Genomic DNA, 19,297 nt, shown 5'->3' with positions numbered 1-19,297 from the left:
TATCCTAGCAATGTTGTAGAGACTAAATTAGTGATGCCTAATGCAGGAGTATCAGGAACAAAGCCTCACAGCCAGAGAGTAAAGATGGAAGTGTGGAGAAAGAGATGACGGTGCCAACACTGAAGAGTAAAGGTCTCTATCACACAGGAGAAATGACATATAAAACTGTTGGGGTAAAAAAAACTGCTGTATTGTAATCCAAGTATCAAATATTATAATCTTTTTTCCAACCCTCCTCACAGTCTGGAAAGTTTTATTTGTAATCTCATTGAAACATGATTGGAACCCCAGCAAGTTAATTCCAATCTACCACCTCCAGTGTAACCAATGACAGGAGTAAAGACACTAAGACATATTCAAAGTTATGAGCAGCCAAGGGTCCTATGGTCAATCTAAGTAAGAATATTTGGACAAAGACCTTGATCCAAGGCCTCTCCTGGGATTTATTGTCTCATGAAGAAGGGAGTGGTTCCAGGATGACTGACAGAGGATGGTGGGAACGTGAGCAAAGTAAGCTGAGCTAGTCTGACAGAGTGAGCACCTCTGCAATCTGCAGGGGAAAGATATGCAGTCTGCATAACTCGATTGGCATAGCGAATGAGTGAATTTAGGGTTATTGCTTAGTCTCGGATATGTAAACTTTCGTGAGCTGGAAAGTCATACCCCTTATTTTGATGCTACTACCCAGCTGACATTCCCGGAGCTTTCTGGCTCTGCCCTCCCACTGCATTCAACTGTTTAACTGGGAACACCATGCAAGGAAACAGGAAATTGTTCGTTGGCCTTAAAGATTCCACATTAGCACCTCAGCCAGCCTTATTTGCACTGCATAGAGCCCAATGAAGGGAGAAGTAAATAGCACAGCCAGCCCTGTACATATCAGTACCTGGAGACAGGGCCAGGTCTAACTAATGCAGAGCCACTTGTTCTGCATTCAAGGAGAGCCGTCCACTTGGTCTTCTACGCTGCTGGAACTAGGAAACACATTGAGTAAGGTCAAGGTGTCAAAGATGCCTCATGATCTTGGAGTTTACATAATTAGGAGATTAAAAGCGTCACTAATGAAAATAAGAGCCACAGAGAAAGGTTGGATGGGCCAGGACTATGGGTTTTGAACCCACAGGTCTTGCAGTGGGAGCAGATGGCACATGTGGAAGGGTGTAGTACTTCCCAGATTTTAATTTAGGCAAGCAAATTCTGACAGCACTGCAATAGGTGCTTCATGGAATGACTTTACAGGTGGACTGATTTCGTGGGGATCTTCATCTGCAAAACCAGGTTTTCCAGCTGGAAGGAAGAAGTTATGTAGCTGCATTACAAATGCAGATCAGTGAGTTCCTCCAGGATGTGTTGGCCTCAGCACTGTTTAAACATGGCCAGTGGTGAAACGTACATGCATGAAAACAGCATCAGAAGCAGCCAGTGTGGGGCAGGCTCTGACTATGAGCAAACAGACAAGGACTTAGGACCATCCAGGCAACTCCGGGGCCGCTAGCTGCTTTGGGAAGGCATTGAGAATCCCAGCAGAGGCAGGACCAGCACCAAAGGCAGGGAGTAGGCCAAAGTAATCACTATTAACCAAGCTTGGTACTGTAACTAAGATAAAATCTTAAGTTTGCCAGACAGTAGAATTTTTTACATTTTAGACATTTTGCATATAAATGCCAGCTGTCTCCTGGTGTGGCTTTGCAATGGCAAATAAAAACAATGACATGACTCCCAGAATTTGGAGGTAGATTTACTTACATCGATGGTATTGATCAGACTATTCCAAAAATATCAGGTCCTGAACTCTGGTGGTCTAGGGCTTATATGGGAAAAGCAAGCAGGAGGTACAGAAGCAGAATGGCTTGTCAATTGGGGATTGGTTCTTGCAGTATGCCTCACAATGACCAGCAGTTTCTAACAGACAGAAACAACCAGAACTGGACCAGAACAGGAACTATTAACTGGGCAATTAACAAACTGAAATATACTGGCAGCAGTAGGGAGGAGGAGGAGGAGGGGACATTTTGCTGCTCTATGTTTGGTAAAGAGAAATCTAAGGCTATCAGCCTAGGTGACTCTGAGAAGGGAAGTACCTGTTAGTGGAGGATTATGAGGAGCTAAAAACGGAGGAGAGAGAGCAAGACCTGGGCCAGATGAATGAGCTGTTCAGGAAGCAAAGGACACAGACTTCCTAAACAAGAGTGTGTGTGTGTGTGTGTGTGTGTGTGTGTGTGTGTGTACAGCATTTCGCTAGGTGTAAAAGAAATCAGATAATACCTGCCCTCTAACGCACTTCCTCACGGGCATAGATTATTTAAAAAGCAAGTGAAGCAGATTCCATTTACCAATGTGATGAAGTAATAAAAACCAGATTTAACTTCTGACCTTAAACAACTTTTAAAAAAACAAAATAAATGATTTCTTGCCATTGTAAAATGGACAGTAATCCGTAGAGGAGCAAAGTAGACAAAGTGAGCCCTGCAGCTGCTTTGGCACGGTGCTGTCCTGGGTTGAGCAGTTTAGGGAGGACATGACCTCTGGGAGCTCCACTACCCGGTACCAGACTGCACACAGAGCGGCTGCTAGAACTGAAGAGAGTTCTTCCAAAGCCGGAGCTGGGTGCTGTGCTTGTGAGTGCATTCTCCAGGGAGCCCTCCTGCATTTAGAGAAAGAATTGCAAACATCACAGAGCAATGCTTGACACTCATTGAGGACTGTAGACAATGCCTGCTCCTAGCAGGCAGAGAAGGGGAATCTCGAAATTCCTGCCACGTTGAATACGCAGGAGAGAGGGGCCTAAAGAAAGGAATCAAACTAATGAAGACACTGTGGTTCCTGCAGAGCACAAATGAAGGTGGAAAGTCCCAAAATGTTCCCAACTGACCTAGCCAGAGCCAGAACTAAGTTCAAAACCACTAATGTAGATAAATACGTGAATAACAGCCAGCACCATAAATAGCACGATGTCTATCACCAAATCTAAAATGACCAGGCATATAAGGAAACAGTAAAATATAACTAATAGTGAAGAAAAAAGACAGTTCGTAGAGCCTCACTCAGAAGTGATAGCAATGCTAGAATTAATAAAAACAGCTTTGCAGTGACACATATACTGCTCATGTTCAAGAAGATGGTGGGAAGAAAGAAGAACATGCTGAGAACAGATGAGGAAGAGTTTTTTAAGGAGCCAACCTGAACCTCTGGAGAATAAATTTGTTTGAAGAACACAATGAGTGGCGCTTACAGAACCTACATGTTACATAAGAAAAACTAGTGACCGTGAAGACCAAGCAATAAAAGATTACCAAAATGAAACAAAAATAAATGAATACATTCACAGAGGAGCAGTGAGTAGCGAGATAATCTCAAGTATATTTCATATTTATGTCCTCAAAACACAGGAAGAGACAAAAAAATACTCAGCGGCCTAGTGGCTACTATTTTTTTGAAAATACTATAAACTTGCAAATCCAACAAGCTCAGCAAATGTGAACCAAAGAAACATGCAGAAAATCTCATCCTAGTGCGTCTTCATCAAATTGTCTAAAATCTATAAGAAAACAAAAGTGTGCAATAAGAAGAAATCTTTAAAGAAGGGGGAAAGAGCACCTTTAGTACCTAGTGACATTCAGAGCAGCAGTGAGCTTCTCATTAGAAGCAGTGCCAGGGAGGAGATACCAACAGATTTAACGGACTGTCAGAAGAGAAATGTTCAACTCAGAATCCTGGAACCAGAGCAAATAGCTTTTAAGAAACAAAGGCCAGAGAAGACCTCCACTGTGCCTCCATGCTTTGAAAGCACACACTGTCGGCAGACACGTGGCACGGGCATCTTTCAGGCAGAAGGGACCTGGTGCCAGGCCAAACTGTGACTCTGAATAGGGCCAAGTGCCCTGGAAGTTTTATCTAAAAGCAAAAGTGATACCATGGTTCTGTGAGCTTTACAGTATATGTGCAAATAAAATGTAACAGTCAGCTTCTTCCTGCCGGAGTCCTCTTTTCCTCCTGTGTGGGACAAATCTGGTGACTTCATTCCAGGGACCAGGCCCTTCCCAAAGGGCATGCCAGAGGCCTCGAGTTCCTCTTGCTCCCTGTCTCTCTGCTGTGTAGCCCTCTCTCAGGCTGCGTACTGCCCTGTGGGGAAGCTTAAGTGTCACACAACTGTGGGTGACCTTGCCAGGCCTGAAACCTGAGACCTAATATTGTTTCAAGCAACTGGGTTTGGGGCTGACCTGTTACACAGCAATGTATAGCTAATAACTCTAGGAGAGAGGAAATTGAAGTCTCTATGGGAATAAATATGAAATAGTTTTCTCTTAATTTTTACATGTCTGATGAAAAAACAATGAATTATGATTTTGTAACAAAAGGAAGCAAAATATGTGACAGGTTTTTGTGTGTTTCTTTTTTGTTTGTTTGTCTGTTGTTTGGTTTGTTTGTTTGTTTGTTTGTTTGTTTCCGAAGGCAGTGTCTTACTATATAGCCCAAGCTGGTCTCAAACCCATGTCAATCCTACTACTTCATACCCCAGGGTACTGGGATTAGAGGCAAGTACTACCATGCTGAGCTCAGTTTTTGATTTTTGGTGACAAAAAACCAGTCACTGGGGGTCCAGGGACAGGGCTAGGGCAGGGCGGTGGGACTACATGAGGAAACAGGGCAGATGGGTCTGTCTCGATTGTGGGGTAGGAGTACACAGGCCTCAGATCTCACGGTTCTGTGCCCTTTGCATGTGTGCTGTCACCTATCAGCTGTGCCGCAACAAGAGAAATAAAAGAATAGAGTGAAGACAGTAGAACTTCAGAGAAAAGGAAGTTCAGTGGGAGCTACAAGAATTGCAAAGACTTCACAGAGGACAGAGAACCTAGCTCCAGACTCAGCCTCTGATAGAATGACAGAGGGAAGGAAAGGCAGCCATGAAGGCCAAGGGCAGAGAGCTGGAAAGCAGCAGGCAATGGTCTGGTGTGGGGAGGGGAGGAATAGGTCGCCAAGGAAACAGCCCTCCTCCACCTTCCGCAGGCAAATTTCCACAAGTGTGAGACATCATTTCTATTGATTTCAAGGATGGTTGATGCATCCTTCATCTCTAAAGTAAGCCCCTTGAACTAAAACAACATCAAAATGCTCTTAAAATGGACACCATCACATCCATGAGTGACATGAGTTGTCATGATATGAATCTCTAAGACAGTTTCCCCACATTAATTATTCTGTGACAAGATTGAAGTTCTGAAGTCAGATCATTTGTGGTTACTGTATGCCATGCACTTAAATATTTGCTGCCCTTTAGCCCACAAAAGACAAAGCAAATCAATAAAAGCTATGCAAATGAGCCATAAAGTTGTAACCAAACCCAGAATACCGGGAACACATCAATCCTAAGAGGATGACCTCATAGGACCCGTCATTTCCTGGTGCTCAGGTACTGGGGAAGTATCACAGCCCAGAGATGCCCTCCCAGAGGTGGGTAACTCACTTCAGACCACAACAAGCAAATGTGAATTCTTGGGAGCTAAAAAGACACACTTTGAAGCATCACTGTACTGGGAACTAGAGAAGATGAAGTAAGATCAGGGTAAGGAAGGTAGGGGACGCTGGATTAAGGATCTGGGGTTTAAACCATCTGGAAAAGGAGGGTGATGTGGTGAGAGCTGTCTTGCAGATTAGCCTAGAGGTCACACACAGAGTAAAATGAGGAGAAGAGCAAGGTAGGAAAGGTACTGGGGAAAACACAGTGGGGAGATGGGACATGTGATGAGCCTGTGAGGAAAAGAAACTGAGGCACAGTCCCAAACACACCTCCATAAGCAGCAGGTGTGGGCTGCTCCTTACCGGCTAAATTCCTGCACGTATGAACTCTGTTTACTGTGTATTTACTAGGGGATGTGAACCATCATCAGTTGTATTTCACACTGGAAGAAGCAAAGGCACCAAGAGACTCGATGGTTGTCCCTGGACCCAGGGGGCAACCTCCAGGACAAAGTTGGGTTTCCATGGCACAGTATGGCTGCAGAGTCCAGAGTATGCCCTGCACCCTGCCAGCATCTGCAGGACACGGGCGTTGGCATAGCCGCTAGCAGTGCCATTAGTGACGGAGCCCATGAAAGCTGAAGCCATCTACTTTTCTTTGCGACTGTTGCCTTATCCCAGGTCACAACCTCATCCCTCTGCTTGAGCCCATCTCCAGGGCTAGTGTCCTTCCGCCAGTCCTCTCTGCTAACCCAAGTGGCCCTCCACAAGCAGAGAGCTGATCTCACCACCCTGCCCACCAAAGGCACGGAGCACATGTGTGTCCTGCAAGGGCCTGGACCTGGTCTGCAGGTTTTCTAGCATTGCCTCTTGTTCTCACCCACTTTGCACTCTAGATTCCATACAGAAGATTTCACTCTCCCATGCCAGGGTTTGCACATAATCCCTTTCGACTTAGAAATACTGTACAGCCCTTGTACAGTACCCCTTGTACAGCCGTGCTCTTCACAAACTAACCTCAACTCATGCCACACCTAACCTGAGCGGTGACTTCTTTTGGATACTCTGAGAGTATCCAAGGGTAGGCTGGGGATTTAGCTCAGCGGCATAAGCGCCTGCCTTGCAAGCAGGCAGTCGTGAGTTCAATTCCTGGTACCGATAAAAACAAAAAAGACCAAAAAAAAAAAAAAAAAAAAAGAGAGTATCCAAGAGTAGAGAAAGATGCTGGAGATTCAGACTTGTGCCTTCCTGTGGGTGGCACCACTTTTGTTTCAGAAAAGTTTTCCTCCTCCCATGCTCAGCAGTGCTCAGACTGATGGTTGCTCCATTACAGGGAGAAGTCGCAGTATTAGAAGGCGAACTCTTCTTTGAGGCCATGTGTGCAGCCACACATAGAAGAAGAATTCACTTTCTCTGCAGCTTTCAGGAAATTTTCTTGCATCTTCCGTGTCCTCCTGCCTCTTCCTTAGACAGGGAATTAAAGAGTGAGTTTCACAGATCCCAGCCAAATCTTCTCTCAATTCAGTTCCGCACAAACAGAAATGCTTTTTCTGGTCTTGCAAAAAGTAATTTTCTGTTTGGTACATCATTATTTGACAAAGACTTGGTAAAAGGTAGATTTTTCTGAAAGGAGACTTGCAAATGCAATTACGGCCTGACCATTGTTCCAAGCCTTAATACCCCACTGTGGCCTGCAGAGGCTTAACTTACAGGAAGTGCTTTCAGGGCAGGATGTGAATCCCTCACACTGAACACAGCCTCTGAGCCCGTGTTAAGGTGTATCGATAGCCTGGCTGGCAGATGGTCCCTGCCAAATGACATACGGGCTTCTCTGCCCCACTCATTTCCCTCTGGGTGGCTAGGAAAGGAATTTGCATGTCTGGCTAGGCAGACAAATCCTTCCCGTCTGATGTTCATGAAAGAATATGTGTGAGAGATGTCCTGGGGATTTGATTAAAATTCATTACCCATGATACCTCTTTCATAAAGCATGATTCCACATGCTGATTTAGTTCATTATGGGCCGTGTTTTTGCAGAAAGGAATCTTTCCTACCAAGGTGACATTTCACTCCACTGCAGATGGTGGATTTCTTCCATAGTTTCCATGCATACAGAGAAATAGGAATCTTCCTTGCAGGAGGAATAAGGTTCTCCTTGCAAAATGACCAGAAGGACAACTAACACGGTGGCATAGATCTGGTCCAAACTCAGCTTCGTCTCTGGCACTGCAGGACTTCAGACTAGAACTTGAAAGTGGGAGAAGTTTGATGATGGAAATAAGGGAGATAGTTTGAGGAGGAGCAATGGACCAGGTGGCAGACTTACTGACTTTGTGGATAACAGCCAAAGGGCACTTGAAGGTGGAGGTCTGGAGTCCAGGAGAGGACACAGGCATGATATTTAGATTTAGGAATCACCTGCAAAGTGAAACCACATGGTAGAGCCGACTGCCTCAAGTCTGTGTGTATTTGGGGCATCACTGCATAACCCAACAGTGCCAGAATGAGCATAGAAATATATTCAAGAAGCAACTCATAAGGTTTGAAGTGGAAGGAATTATTCTTTGAATAATTTTTTCCTAAGCAACAATGCTTATAAATTTATTCTAAGTAAGTACAGCAAAAGGAAAATTGTTCTTTGAGCTGAGCTATCCACAGAGCCAGCTTTTCTAAAGCTTCAGCAACTCAACCACGAGTTGCCGCATTCTGTCCACCCAAGCTGATGTGTTTCATTGCATCTGTCAGCAGTGGCTGCGGAGTGGCATTTTAATGGGTCCTGACGATTCCATCAGAACATGCTGTGCTCTGGTAACAGTCCCTGTGGCACCTCCCTTGTCGAGCTGGCTGACAGTGTCACTAGCGGAGGTGGCCCCACTGCTGGTCTTGCAGAGGCACCAAGGACAGTAGCAGTCAAAGGCTGGTTTGTGCACACCCAGATTTATGTTATTTTAAGCCATGAGGCAAACTCCACAAGGAAGACAAGATGTGCTGGTCTTTCTGGGCAGTGAACCATTAGAAACCAAAAGTATAAGGGAGTCCAGAATTGTAGGCAAGGTGAAAGTCTGAAGGCTTCCTCCCCTAGTGACAATCTGGAAGGTGATTTAGCACATTAAGTGAGGGTTTGTCATGGAGTTTCTTCACACAGCCAGCTCCTCTTGCCACTGAAAGGATTTGGTTAAAATTCATTACCCACAAATCTCTTTCATAAAACATGCTGATTTAGTTCATTGCGGGCCATGTTTTTGCAGAAAGGAATCTTTCCTACCAACATAATACATTACCTTAACGACATTTTCCTGTCATCTGTTCTGTGCTGCTATTCCACAATGCTACAGACTGGGAAATTTACAAAGAGCAGAGGTTCATGTCTAACAGATCTGACATGGGGACAATCAAGGGACTGGTGCTGGGGAGAGCATCTGGCCACATCACCCACGGTGGATATGGTGTGGTAGAGGCCAGGTGAGTGTGTGTGCAGATGGGGACATGAGAGGAAGGGGGCCAGATGTATCCTTTGGTGAGGAGTCCACCTGACGCCAGGTGGACAGCCAAATGGGTTTCCTTCTAGGTTTCTGGTGTCCTGAACAAAGAACTAGACAAGACACACAGAAAACTTAGGAAGGATGTGTATTTATTGAAGGTGGAAAAGGCGAGAGCAGAAGACATCTTTTGTCTACAATTCCTAGACTATCTCTCTTTCATGCAAATAAGGCATTCAGGACCTCTGTCCTGTTGCTCACTTAGCATTGCACCACAGGTAAACAGTGGAGAGGCTGGCTTGGCTTCCTGTCGTGTAGATGAATGATCAGGAACAGCACCTTTTGATTGCCTCTCCTCACATGCAAATGAAGGATTGCAAAGGATCTTTTCTGACTGGTCCTGTGAGCAGCACCAGATTCTAATGGAGGGTTACATATAGATAGTGCTCTTCCCATTGATTCGATGCACAGAGATGATGTCATCGTGTCAGGTGTCAGCTTGTGGGTGGGTGCCCTTCCCCCTGTTGCCCTGTCTTAGGTTCCTGTGACTACTAACTCACTCCTGAGATGGCAGTTTTAGTCCATCACTCAGTTCCCATGGGGAAAGGTTTCCAATTTGTGAGCTTTAAGGGCCACATTCAAACCATAGCTCACCTAACCTGGAAATAAGACACGACCTGCATTCTCTTGATGCTGCCCACCACTCTGTGTGAACTACAGGTGTGCACCAGACCCTGTAACCTCTCAGTGGATGAGTTCCATTGTCACTCAGGGAAAGAATGGTGCAGGGCTCCTGCTTCCCTGGGATGCTCTTAAACAGAGAATCCCAGGGAAAACTTCCCTGAGAAGTTAAAACACAGGAGTCTAGGGAGAAGCTGAGATCTGGCGTGCAGCATGCCTGAGGCCCCAACCTCCAGCCTCCACTGTGACCCCTCAAGACAGGGAGGCCAAGTGCTGTACTGAGGGTCCCAGTGGGAAAGAGGGTTGACTGCCAAGGGAACCAGATTTCTGAGAGCAGACCAGCTCTTCTGCGCAGCACAGCCTTGGGACCCACAAAGCCAGAGACTTCAGAGTCTCCTCCAATGAGGACCTCCCTGAGGAGCCACAGACCATTATCGTTGGAGACAGCTCAAGAGACAGAGAACCGAGGGATACAAACCATAACTGATGAACAGTTCATACAGGTATTTTACCTACTTGCTTATCCATCCCTCTGCCTACTTGTTTAGCCCCATTCCTCTAGCATGTGTGACACGATAGTCCGGGTGAAGAAAGGGGTGTGGTGGTCCAGTACAGAGGCATCTGCTCAGGAAGGCCAAGTGCGGAGGCATGAAGTACCAGCATAGCCCAGCAGGAACACAGCTGAGCCCGCAATCAGTGGAAATAACATGGGTTGAAAGACAGAGATGGCTCCCTGGACCTGTTCCGTGTCAGTGAGACAGCAACAGCAGGCACCCTGATCACAGCGGGCACTGCAGGCTCAGTTGCCAACCTAAACCCAAACATAGTCCAGTTGAGTTTTCAGCAAAGCAAACTGCTAAGTGATGCTTACCAGGTCCACATGCTGTAGGATGCCATTCTAGTGAGTATCCTCCAGGGCCCTCCCAGCACTGATAAGGCAGGCGACCAACCTAAAAATACTGAAGCAGGGTCTGGTTGTTGGCAAGGGCCATCTTCTCTGCTTCCCCACCACTGCTTCCCATTCACCCCCTGCTTGAACCCCAGGGGTACCACTGTCTACTGCATATTCTGGAGAGTTACTTAACTCTGACAAACCTTGGTTTGCATTCTTGTAAAAGTGAGGGATACTAATAATACCTACACTGGCCTCTTTCATGAAGATTAATGACTTACTACTTATAAATTGCCCAGAAATGGGCATATCATGCACCACAAAGAAATTGTTAAACGAGGAAGCAAGGAGCTTTATTTGTTATAGCTGTAAACTACAAAACAGCTCTGATGTCTGTCATTACCAGAATGCATAAAGAAAATTTGGCTGCCCACACTGCACAGCTCAGCGGTGAAAAAAATTAGTTAATATTACACACCCGACGAGTGAGTCCACAGTGCGTGGGCGGATCTGGACATGGATTAGTACACACTGTGTGATTCTGTTGGTGTCATGTCCACCCACAAGAGGGATCAAAGTGACGGAGGTCAGAGCAGGCGTGACCTCAGACAGTCATGCTGGACAGGACATGGTGGAACCTTTCTGGGGGCAGGATGGGGATGGGGGTCTCAACTTGTTGGGGGACTCATGGTAACTGATCCCTGGTGTAAACACTTAGGAGTAAATGGTGGCTGAGATAGAAGTGGGTGCACGAATGTTTCGGATCACCCCTCTTCTCTTAGCTCCCACCGCCCTGTCCCTCCCGGAGGAGACACCTCTATATCACATGCTCAGTATTTCCAGAAAGCCCACCACACCCTACATGCGCTGGCTGCAAAGTGATGGTCACAGACATGAGACCAGCAGGGAGAAGAAGCTCTAAGGCTCCATAGAAGCTGTCCTGTGGGGCCACAGTGCCTGAAGAGCCACCAGCAGTCATGTCAGGGTATGTCCACGGGGCACTCAGAGCTGCCCTTCCAGAGGTCAGGACCCAAGGACTGCCGTGCACAGAGCTGCGGGTAGCTGCCAGAGTCACAGTGCATCCATTGGTTGAGCTGAGGAAATGGAGGAAATCAGTGGACACAAGTGCATGGGCCATGAGGCGAGGGGCCAGGTCTTTGGAGGCAACTAACACTGCATGGCGGGCTTGGTTGGTACAGACCTGGAAAAGGAGTGTTGCTAGTTCATAGTCTTAGTTAGATTCTGGTTGTTTGTCTCTCAGCCAGGCAATAGAATCCTGCATTTTACAGATACCCAAATGCAAGGGTTCCTTTATATTCAGTCCCATGCAAGGTACTTTGGTTGTTTGTTTTGTGTTCTTAGTTTAGGCAAACTGCTGAGCAAACTGGAGAGTGATGGGACACTCAGCCTAGAGGGCACAGCCTGCTGGCATGGGGGAGATAGGAGGAGCCCAGTCTCCGCCTTCAGGAATGGAGTGGCTGTCCCTGCTAGAAGTCCATTCCTGGCAAAACCACCCCGTGTCACCTGCCTTCTCTCCCTGGGAGTGTCTGAAAATCTGGCCAGTGAAATGAACACTGCAGAAGAGGTGACTGAAGAAACAGCCAGTGAAGGGGTCCAGGCATCCAGGCCTGGCTCCTTCCTGGGTTTGGGGGGTGCACACCCAGCGATGGGCTGCACTGTCCCAGCAGATTTCTGGCCCTGTTAGGCTCAAGGTCACTAGAGGGACTCTAGAGAGGGGGCACCAGGGCCCTGGCTGGAGTCCCGGCCCCTCCATGGGTCCTTCTTCATATCTGACAGCTTCATCTTTAGTTACCATCTTTGGGGAGCTTTGTGTGCACCCTTGCCCTGCAGCCCATGGATGGTAGCATGAAGCCTCCCAAGAAGTGTCAGAAGGTACAGCTCCATCCCCTAGAAAAGCCCCTACCCTGAATGTGGTTCAGGCACCCACAGAGAGTCCTCACAGAGCCCTTGGGCCTAATATGATCTCACCCTTCCTCTCCACTCTGCTCATCCCTGAGCAACCTCCAGATGGTGCCCTCCATGCCCCAGGCATCTTTCCAGCCCTTGCCTAACAGCCTCTACCAGGCCCATCCACCACCACCAGCCCGCCTGCCTCTGGCAAATGAGTTTGGGGGTTTCAAGTGATAAAGACAAATATTACTGCTGAGAAAAATAAAGTGCAAGTGGCCTTTTGCCACCTGGAAGCACCAAATTCTAAGACCACAGATGTTATTTCTGAAGAGCATTTCTGACCGGATAGCAGAGAAGTCCTGGCAGTACCATCAGCCCTGACATTACAGATGGAGAGACCGAGTCAGGGCACCAGGTCTATGAGTGCCGACTCAGAGGCTGGAGGACAGAAACTCTTTCCTGTTTTTGCACTGAATTGTATCACATTTCCATAAGCAAACACACAGGAGACCATGGCTTTTCTGCTTCACACAGGTCTTTTTCTCACACAGCCTGGAACTTAGGGGACCCATGTTCTGTTCTCACATATGACAGCTTTCAAACACCACACTTGAAGTGACAGTGACTTTCCCATGTCAGGCAGACCTTCTGGGGTGTTGGGTGCCCCCGGGAGTGTGGCTTCAGAGAACACTGAGATCAGCTCAGATGCTGAAAAAGAGACATCCCTACGGATCTGGTTTCCCTCATGCTGTCTCCTCCCAATGTCCAGCCCATCTCATGCAGACATTGAGAGGAGCCTGTGTCTGGGCCAAATGACAAATCTCAGCACCCCAAGAGCTTGGAGTCAGGTCTGTCACGCATGTGAAGAAGAAATCCCTGCTGTCTCCAAAAAAACATTCAAGTAAAAATAACAAAAGGCTCTTTTGTCACCTGTCCAATTTTTCATGGTAGGTGATCTTTTTAACGCAATGTATAGACAAGGCAAAAGGAGGATGCTTCTCCTTTGCCTCAGCCCGCATGAAAAGGAGGAAAGATTTCTGTTTTCCAAGGGGTAGAAAATCCAGGGTTTTCCTCAGTATTTCCTGAGTACTCTGTCTGGTCCGGGCACTGGAACCCCGAAGATGAGACATGGCCCTCGTCACCGAGGTCACTGGTGGCGTGCCACTGTTTCCCTAGGGTGCGAGGCTCTGTGCTCCTCAGTGTGGCACTAGCAAGGGCATCTAGGAGGAAGGGTCAGGGCAGGAAGAGCAGAAGGAGCAGGCAGGGAGGCCATGGGCCCAGGGTGTCTCAGGACCTCAGTGCTTCATGCTAGATGCCCTGTGCTGTGCCCCAGAATTCAGGATTAGCAGAAGACGTTAAGGAGCCTGTGACAGGATTGAGGGAAGAAAGGACCTTTCCAGTAAGATCATTCTAGAGGCTCACACAGAGGCAGGAAAACCAAGGGTTGACGGCATTGCAAACCTGGGCCCAACTCAGCCATCCTTGTGCTTCCCATTGAATTGCGGTGGAGCAGATACTAAGGTCTCAGACCGGGAGGACTGTCCGGGGTTCTGGCTCCACTGGGTGGTAGGTCAGCTCTGAGAGCTCAGGAAGGGGCGTAGTCTTGTGGAGGTTCTGTCTGACCGTGTCAGGAATGGAGTAAAGAGGCCGCAGCCTGACGTCAGGCGATGGCTAGAAGACGCGATGCGTGTAGGGTGCTTGGTCTACACTCTCAGCTTACACACTCACTAAGAATATGTGTGTCTGCATGTGTGTGCTTGTGTATTTATGTGTGGTGAGTGTTTACGTGTGTGTATATGTGTGTGTGTGCATCCACTGGCCTCTGCAGGAGCTCACATGGTGGTGGATACAGTGTGGAGTCCTTGTCCACAACCACCTGACCACAAGCCTGTTTGGCCCCAGGGCCTATGCAAAGATCGCGGGCTACACTTGTATTTGGCCTGATGGTAGGAAAGGGCTAGGTGCCTTTCGATCAAGTTTCACCAAATTTGTCAAAACACTGTCACATGATTTCCCTGGTTCTTGAGAGGAGAAGGCAGAGAAAGACAAAGCCAAGGGTTTAACTCAGGACAATGAGTGACCCAGGTAAGCAGGCCACAAGGGGCATGGGTGCTGGTCCTGGTGCTGCTCCTGGCATCTAGGGAAAGGAGACAGAGCTTGGGCGCCTCTGACCGTGCTCTCTCCAGCAAGGTCCCAGCTTGGAGGGCTGTTCTGCTGTCCCAGTCCGCTGCCCCCAGTCCCTCCTCTTAACAAAACAAGGACTGGGACTCAAGCTAAACACAACCTCTTCAAACAGCCACAATGTAAACAGTGATTCTACAGTCCCCCAGAGGACAGTGTACTTAGAAGCAAATAGTTTCTACCCAACAAGCATCTGCTTTTCCTCAGAGCAGCCCTCTGTCGGCTGTACCAGCCACATAGACACCCGAGGATGTGTCCCATGCTCTCCCCTCTCTATTTCTGTTCTCTCATTTGTAGTTTTGCACATTACTGAGGCCACCTCTACACTGAAATTTCTTTGAAATCTTAGGAAAGTGTACACCTTTCCCTGTTAGACTGATTCAGTTTGGTGTTCACAGGGGAGAGCAGAAGCCTTGCTTCCTGGGGTGGCCTAGCAATGGTGATGCCAAGGCTTTGGCCCTCAGTGTGGGGCACATGGAGAAGGGGACTTCAGGAAGTAGCTAGGGTTGGAGGAGGTGGCCAGAGTGGGACCTCAGGAAGGATCAGTGTCCTCACAGGAGACAGCAGAGAGCTCGCTGTGTCTCCCTCAGCCTGCCAAAGGGAGGCCACCAGCAAGGCCACTCAGTACTGTGCATTCTTGGTTGGTGGGGAGCAGAGCTCGGCTGAGCTTTCCTGTAGAGGAAATGGTGCTTCCAGTCATGTGGCCATGGGAAATGGCACTTTCAGTCTTCACTGACAGCAGGCAGGGTAGAAACATAAAAATATTACTAAGAATTAACAAGGAAATGAACGTTCCCAGCCTCAATGCCAGCTCTTAGAGGACCCATGTTTAGCATCATAACAATTTCGACAGAGGAGCTTTCGTCACTGCTGCAAATGGCACTGCATGCTGATCTCAAACAGCGTTGGATACATTCTTATCTTTCCAGAAACAACTCACATGCTGTTTCTTTCGTGAGTTTCCTAAATGTCATGTGGAGATGACATTTGTGTATCTCTTATATTCTATGGTCCGCTGGCAGAATTTTTAATCTTTTCTCAGAGTGTCCCCTGCACCTTGGACTTACTTTTATGAAACTTTCACATCAAATTAGAGGACATTAGATATCATTTCTGTTCTGCTAGAGATTGAACTGTCTGAAGCCAAAGCCATGGCCCCATGGACATAGAAGCTGCTCAATAATTGAATGAACAAACTGATGCTCTTTTGGCAATTCCTTCTTTAGCTCCCATGTCCAGAGATGCTTCAGATGGAGCATTACCAAACAGAGGCACACCAAGCATTGCCATTTTTTCTGGTCTGAATCCTTACCCAGCTGTGGGAGCTGCAGGAACACAGCTGCAATGGTCACATACAGAGATCCAGTGTTTTAATAATATTTGACTCCTTTGTTGTTTTGCCCATGTGTCAAGGATTTCTTGACCTTTGTTCATCTAAAGCTACAAAACAAAACGGCAACTACAAAAAACCCACATGAGCATAAATATCAGGGGGCTTATACTGGAAAGTCTATCTTCCCATTTACAAGGAAAGAAAGGAGCTGTCTTGTAGTCCATGGTCTTAACCAACTCCTTTTAAGCCCCACTTTTTCTTCAGTGTTGGATAATGGAACCCAGGGCCTCATGCATGCCAGGCAAGACAAGTGCTCTACCACTAAGCTATACCTCCATCCCCTAGTGAACTTCTTTGAAATAAAATAAAATCACTTGTTTTTGTGAGAATCCAAACGTTGAGCAGAGGATGGAGTCTGAGCATAGCTCTCCGTCAGCTCCTCAGTCCGACACATTGCAGAAGAACAGAGTAAGCAGGTTGAGGAAACAGAAAGTTCTAGGGATGTGTGGTGGTGATGATTCCCATAACAAAGTGAACAGTTGTCATGTTGCTGAACTGTATGTGTGAAATGTTGAAAATCGTAACTGTTGGTTATGTGGATTTTACCATAGTAATTTTAGCCTTTGAAAAAATAGACAAAGAGCTGGCATGGAAATGGCTTTGATTGAGATCATCTAGGAAGTCTTCTCTGAAGATGAGGTGACACAGGAGAGACCCATAAGAATGATGAGAGCTCCAGGGGAGCTCTGGGGTTTGCTTTGAGTACAGCAGGACACCCTAGAAGTGCTCCAGGAAGTGAGGAACATGGCCTGTTCTGCCATGAAAACACTCTGTAGTCTGTGACATGCAGGGACCCCTGCCACCATCCAGGTGGACGGTTGTAGGCTCAGATGTGCAGAGTGATGGGGGTTATAATTTCCAGGTACCCTCTTGGCTCCAAAGGATTTGACATGGGGTACAAGGGACTCAGATGCATGGAGGGCAGCTCAGTGGTTAGCAAGCCTCTTGGTGGATAGGGGTCCCATTTGCTGAGTTGAGAAAGCCAGTGGGGGAAGGAGAAGGGGTATACAGGGTGTATTCCTCCAGAAGTGTGCTCTTGAGTCCCATACCTCCAGACGACCAGTCAGAGAGCCATTTGTTAAACAATGAATGAATTAGTAAGACCTAATGGATAAAGGAAGGGAGAAAAAGTAAAATCACCCTACATTTTTAAAAATATGAATGAGCATCTTTGGCAAAATAATATGATCATAAAACCCCCAAGTTAGAACTTCAGAGAACAGGATTTCTGTCTCAGAAAATATTTCCAAACCTGGGGTTCCTCCTCCTGGCTTTCTTTCTGGGACACTCCCATCCTGCTGCATAGGAAATGGGTTCACACATGCGTGCATCTCAGCTGTTGCCCAGCTTCTGTGCTCGAGCAGAGGGGACAGGGAGCAGCCAGCCTCTCACTCCCTGGTGTAGCAGGCATTGGGCAGGACCGTGCTTCCCTGTGGATACAGCACATGTGTTAGTCACCACACATGCCACCAGTCATGTGCCATTCTGCAGCCCCATAGGCGCCATGGAGCTGAGATCTGAAGCCCAGGATGCCAGGTCCTTCTCGGGACACTAGTGCAAACAGACAGACACGGAGAGTTCAGTCCGGCCAGGCTTGAGCTGCTGGCCCACAAACTGCTCTTCCTGGCTCTTGCCAAGCAAGAGCAGAGCAGTTGGTGGGAAGAACGTGCTGTAAACATCACCTTCACAATCGGAGAGGGCATAGTGCAAAATGTGACTCTCTGTGACACTACCATGAGACAGTGGCTGGCTGTCACCTGCTTCTGCCACCCTCTGCTCTGTGGGTTCCTCTACTAACCCTTGTGCTGCCTCCTTCACAGGGCTGAGAGCACAGAGCGGGCCGACCTCAACTCTTCCTCTTCCAGCCAAAGCCACCTCCCCGGCCACTCTCGGGACCAGCACTGCACCAACGAGCCCTGCTGGCCTCACAGTGCCCCTGACCAACAGCACTCAGGACACCTTGGGACTCTCAGTCACCCCGGCAGCCTCACTGACAGTGCTCCCCAAGAATGCTTCCTCTGAACCCACAGAAGAGGCACTCACCAGTTCAGTCCCCAACCAGGAGATCACCGAGCCCGAGCCCTCAAACCCTGGACTCTCCTCAACAGCTGGGGGTGTCCCCTCTGCCCTCACACCTGAGGAGCACAGTTTGGGTGGTTCTGGGGCCAGCGTGCCAGCTGCAGGGTGGCAATCCCCCACACCCTTACCTCCACAGAATGTATCCTCATCTTCCTCATCCCTGTCAACCCTGTCAACTTCACCACCTCCAGCTCCTTCTGCCTCTGTCCACTCCGACAACAGTTCCCAAGTGCTCAGCACCCACCAGCCGGCGGCTCCCACAGCACCAGCATCCCCAGCAGAGAAGCCCAGCCCCAGCCACACTGCTCCCACAGCACCAGCATCCCCAGCAGAGAAGCCCAGCTCCAGCCACACTGCTCCCCTCCACACCACGGCGGAGCCAGGGACGGAGGAGAACACAGCCCAAGCCGATCAGCCTGGCAAAGGTGTCTGTGGGCCTGAGACTACCACTCCGCTCCTGATCATGCAGGAGGTGGGGCACGCGCTGAGCTCAGGTGAGTGTTCCGCCCGGCCTGGGAACGTGGTCCCAAGACACACTGAGGGTTGGCTCTCACTGCCACTTGCACTTAGGTGCAAACTGTGGAGCTCAGCACCTGAGTGGTTGTAGCTCACAGCATTTCCACAAGAATGCAAACATGGGTTTTATTTATTTTTTTTAATGCAGGAAAGGTAAAACAAAATTTCATAACAAGATGATAGTAGAATAACAATAGGGCATTGCACATTATTATCTTATAATCTTCACTCAGAGTACAAGACATGGGTATAAAATTTCTCCAGTTGATGTTAGCACACACCTTCCCTTTCTGTGACACTAGTAGTATAACCTGCATTTTTTTTCTCTCTTTGCCTATCCTTCTTTTCCTATTTCCCCTGTCCTAGTTCCTTCTCCCCTTTTAATGATTTCTTTCCATTTCACAAAATATGTTGTACATTTCAGACCTTATTTACTCTTTCAGTTTCTCACACCAAGAGATAATACAATGTTTACACATGAGTCTGATTTATTTCATGTATGAGTATGGTCTGAAATTGCATCCATTTACCTATAAAAATTTCAAGTTTGTCCTTCTTTATGGCTGAGTAGTACTCCATTGTATAAAAATATGACATCGTTTTTATCTATTCCACAGTTGATGGACAGGTGAGTTGCTTCCAGGATTTAGCTATTACAAAGTATGCTGTTATAAACATGGGTGCACATATATCACTACGGTATGTTTT

General features: G+C 47.6%; 1 protein-coding gene across 1 annotated transcript in view; it reads left to right on the top strand.

Moving 5' to 3' along the window:
• Nucleotides 1-19,297, top strand: part of Parm1 (prostate androgen-regulated mucin-like protein 1) — an 80,367-nt gene that overhangs the window by 34,115 nt on the left and 26,955 nt on the right. Inside the window, exon 2 of the mRNA XM_063245228.1 lies at nucleotides 17,815-18,567. Within this exon, the coding sequence (XP_063101298.1) occupies nucleotides 17,815-18,567 (753 nt within the window). The remainder of the gene's footprint in view (nucleotides 1-17,814; nucleotides 18,568-19,297) is intronic.

This window comes from Cavia porcellus, unplaced genomic scaffold (genome assembly GCF_034190915.1).
Source record: "Cavia porcellus strain 051 isolate PalLab524CR breed Dunkin Hartley unplaced genomic scaffold, mCavPor4.1 scaffold_2, whole genome shotgun sequence".
NCBI lineage: Eukaryota > Metazoa > Chordata > Mammalia > Rodentia > Caviidae > Cavia > Cavia porcellus.
This window is presented reverse-complemented; position numbering and strand designations above follow the sequence as displayed.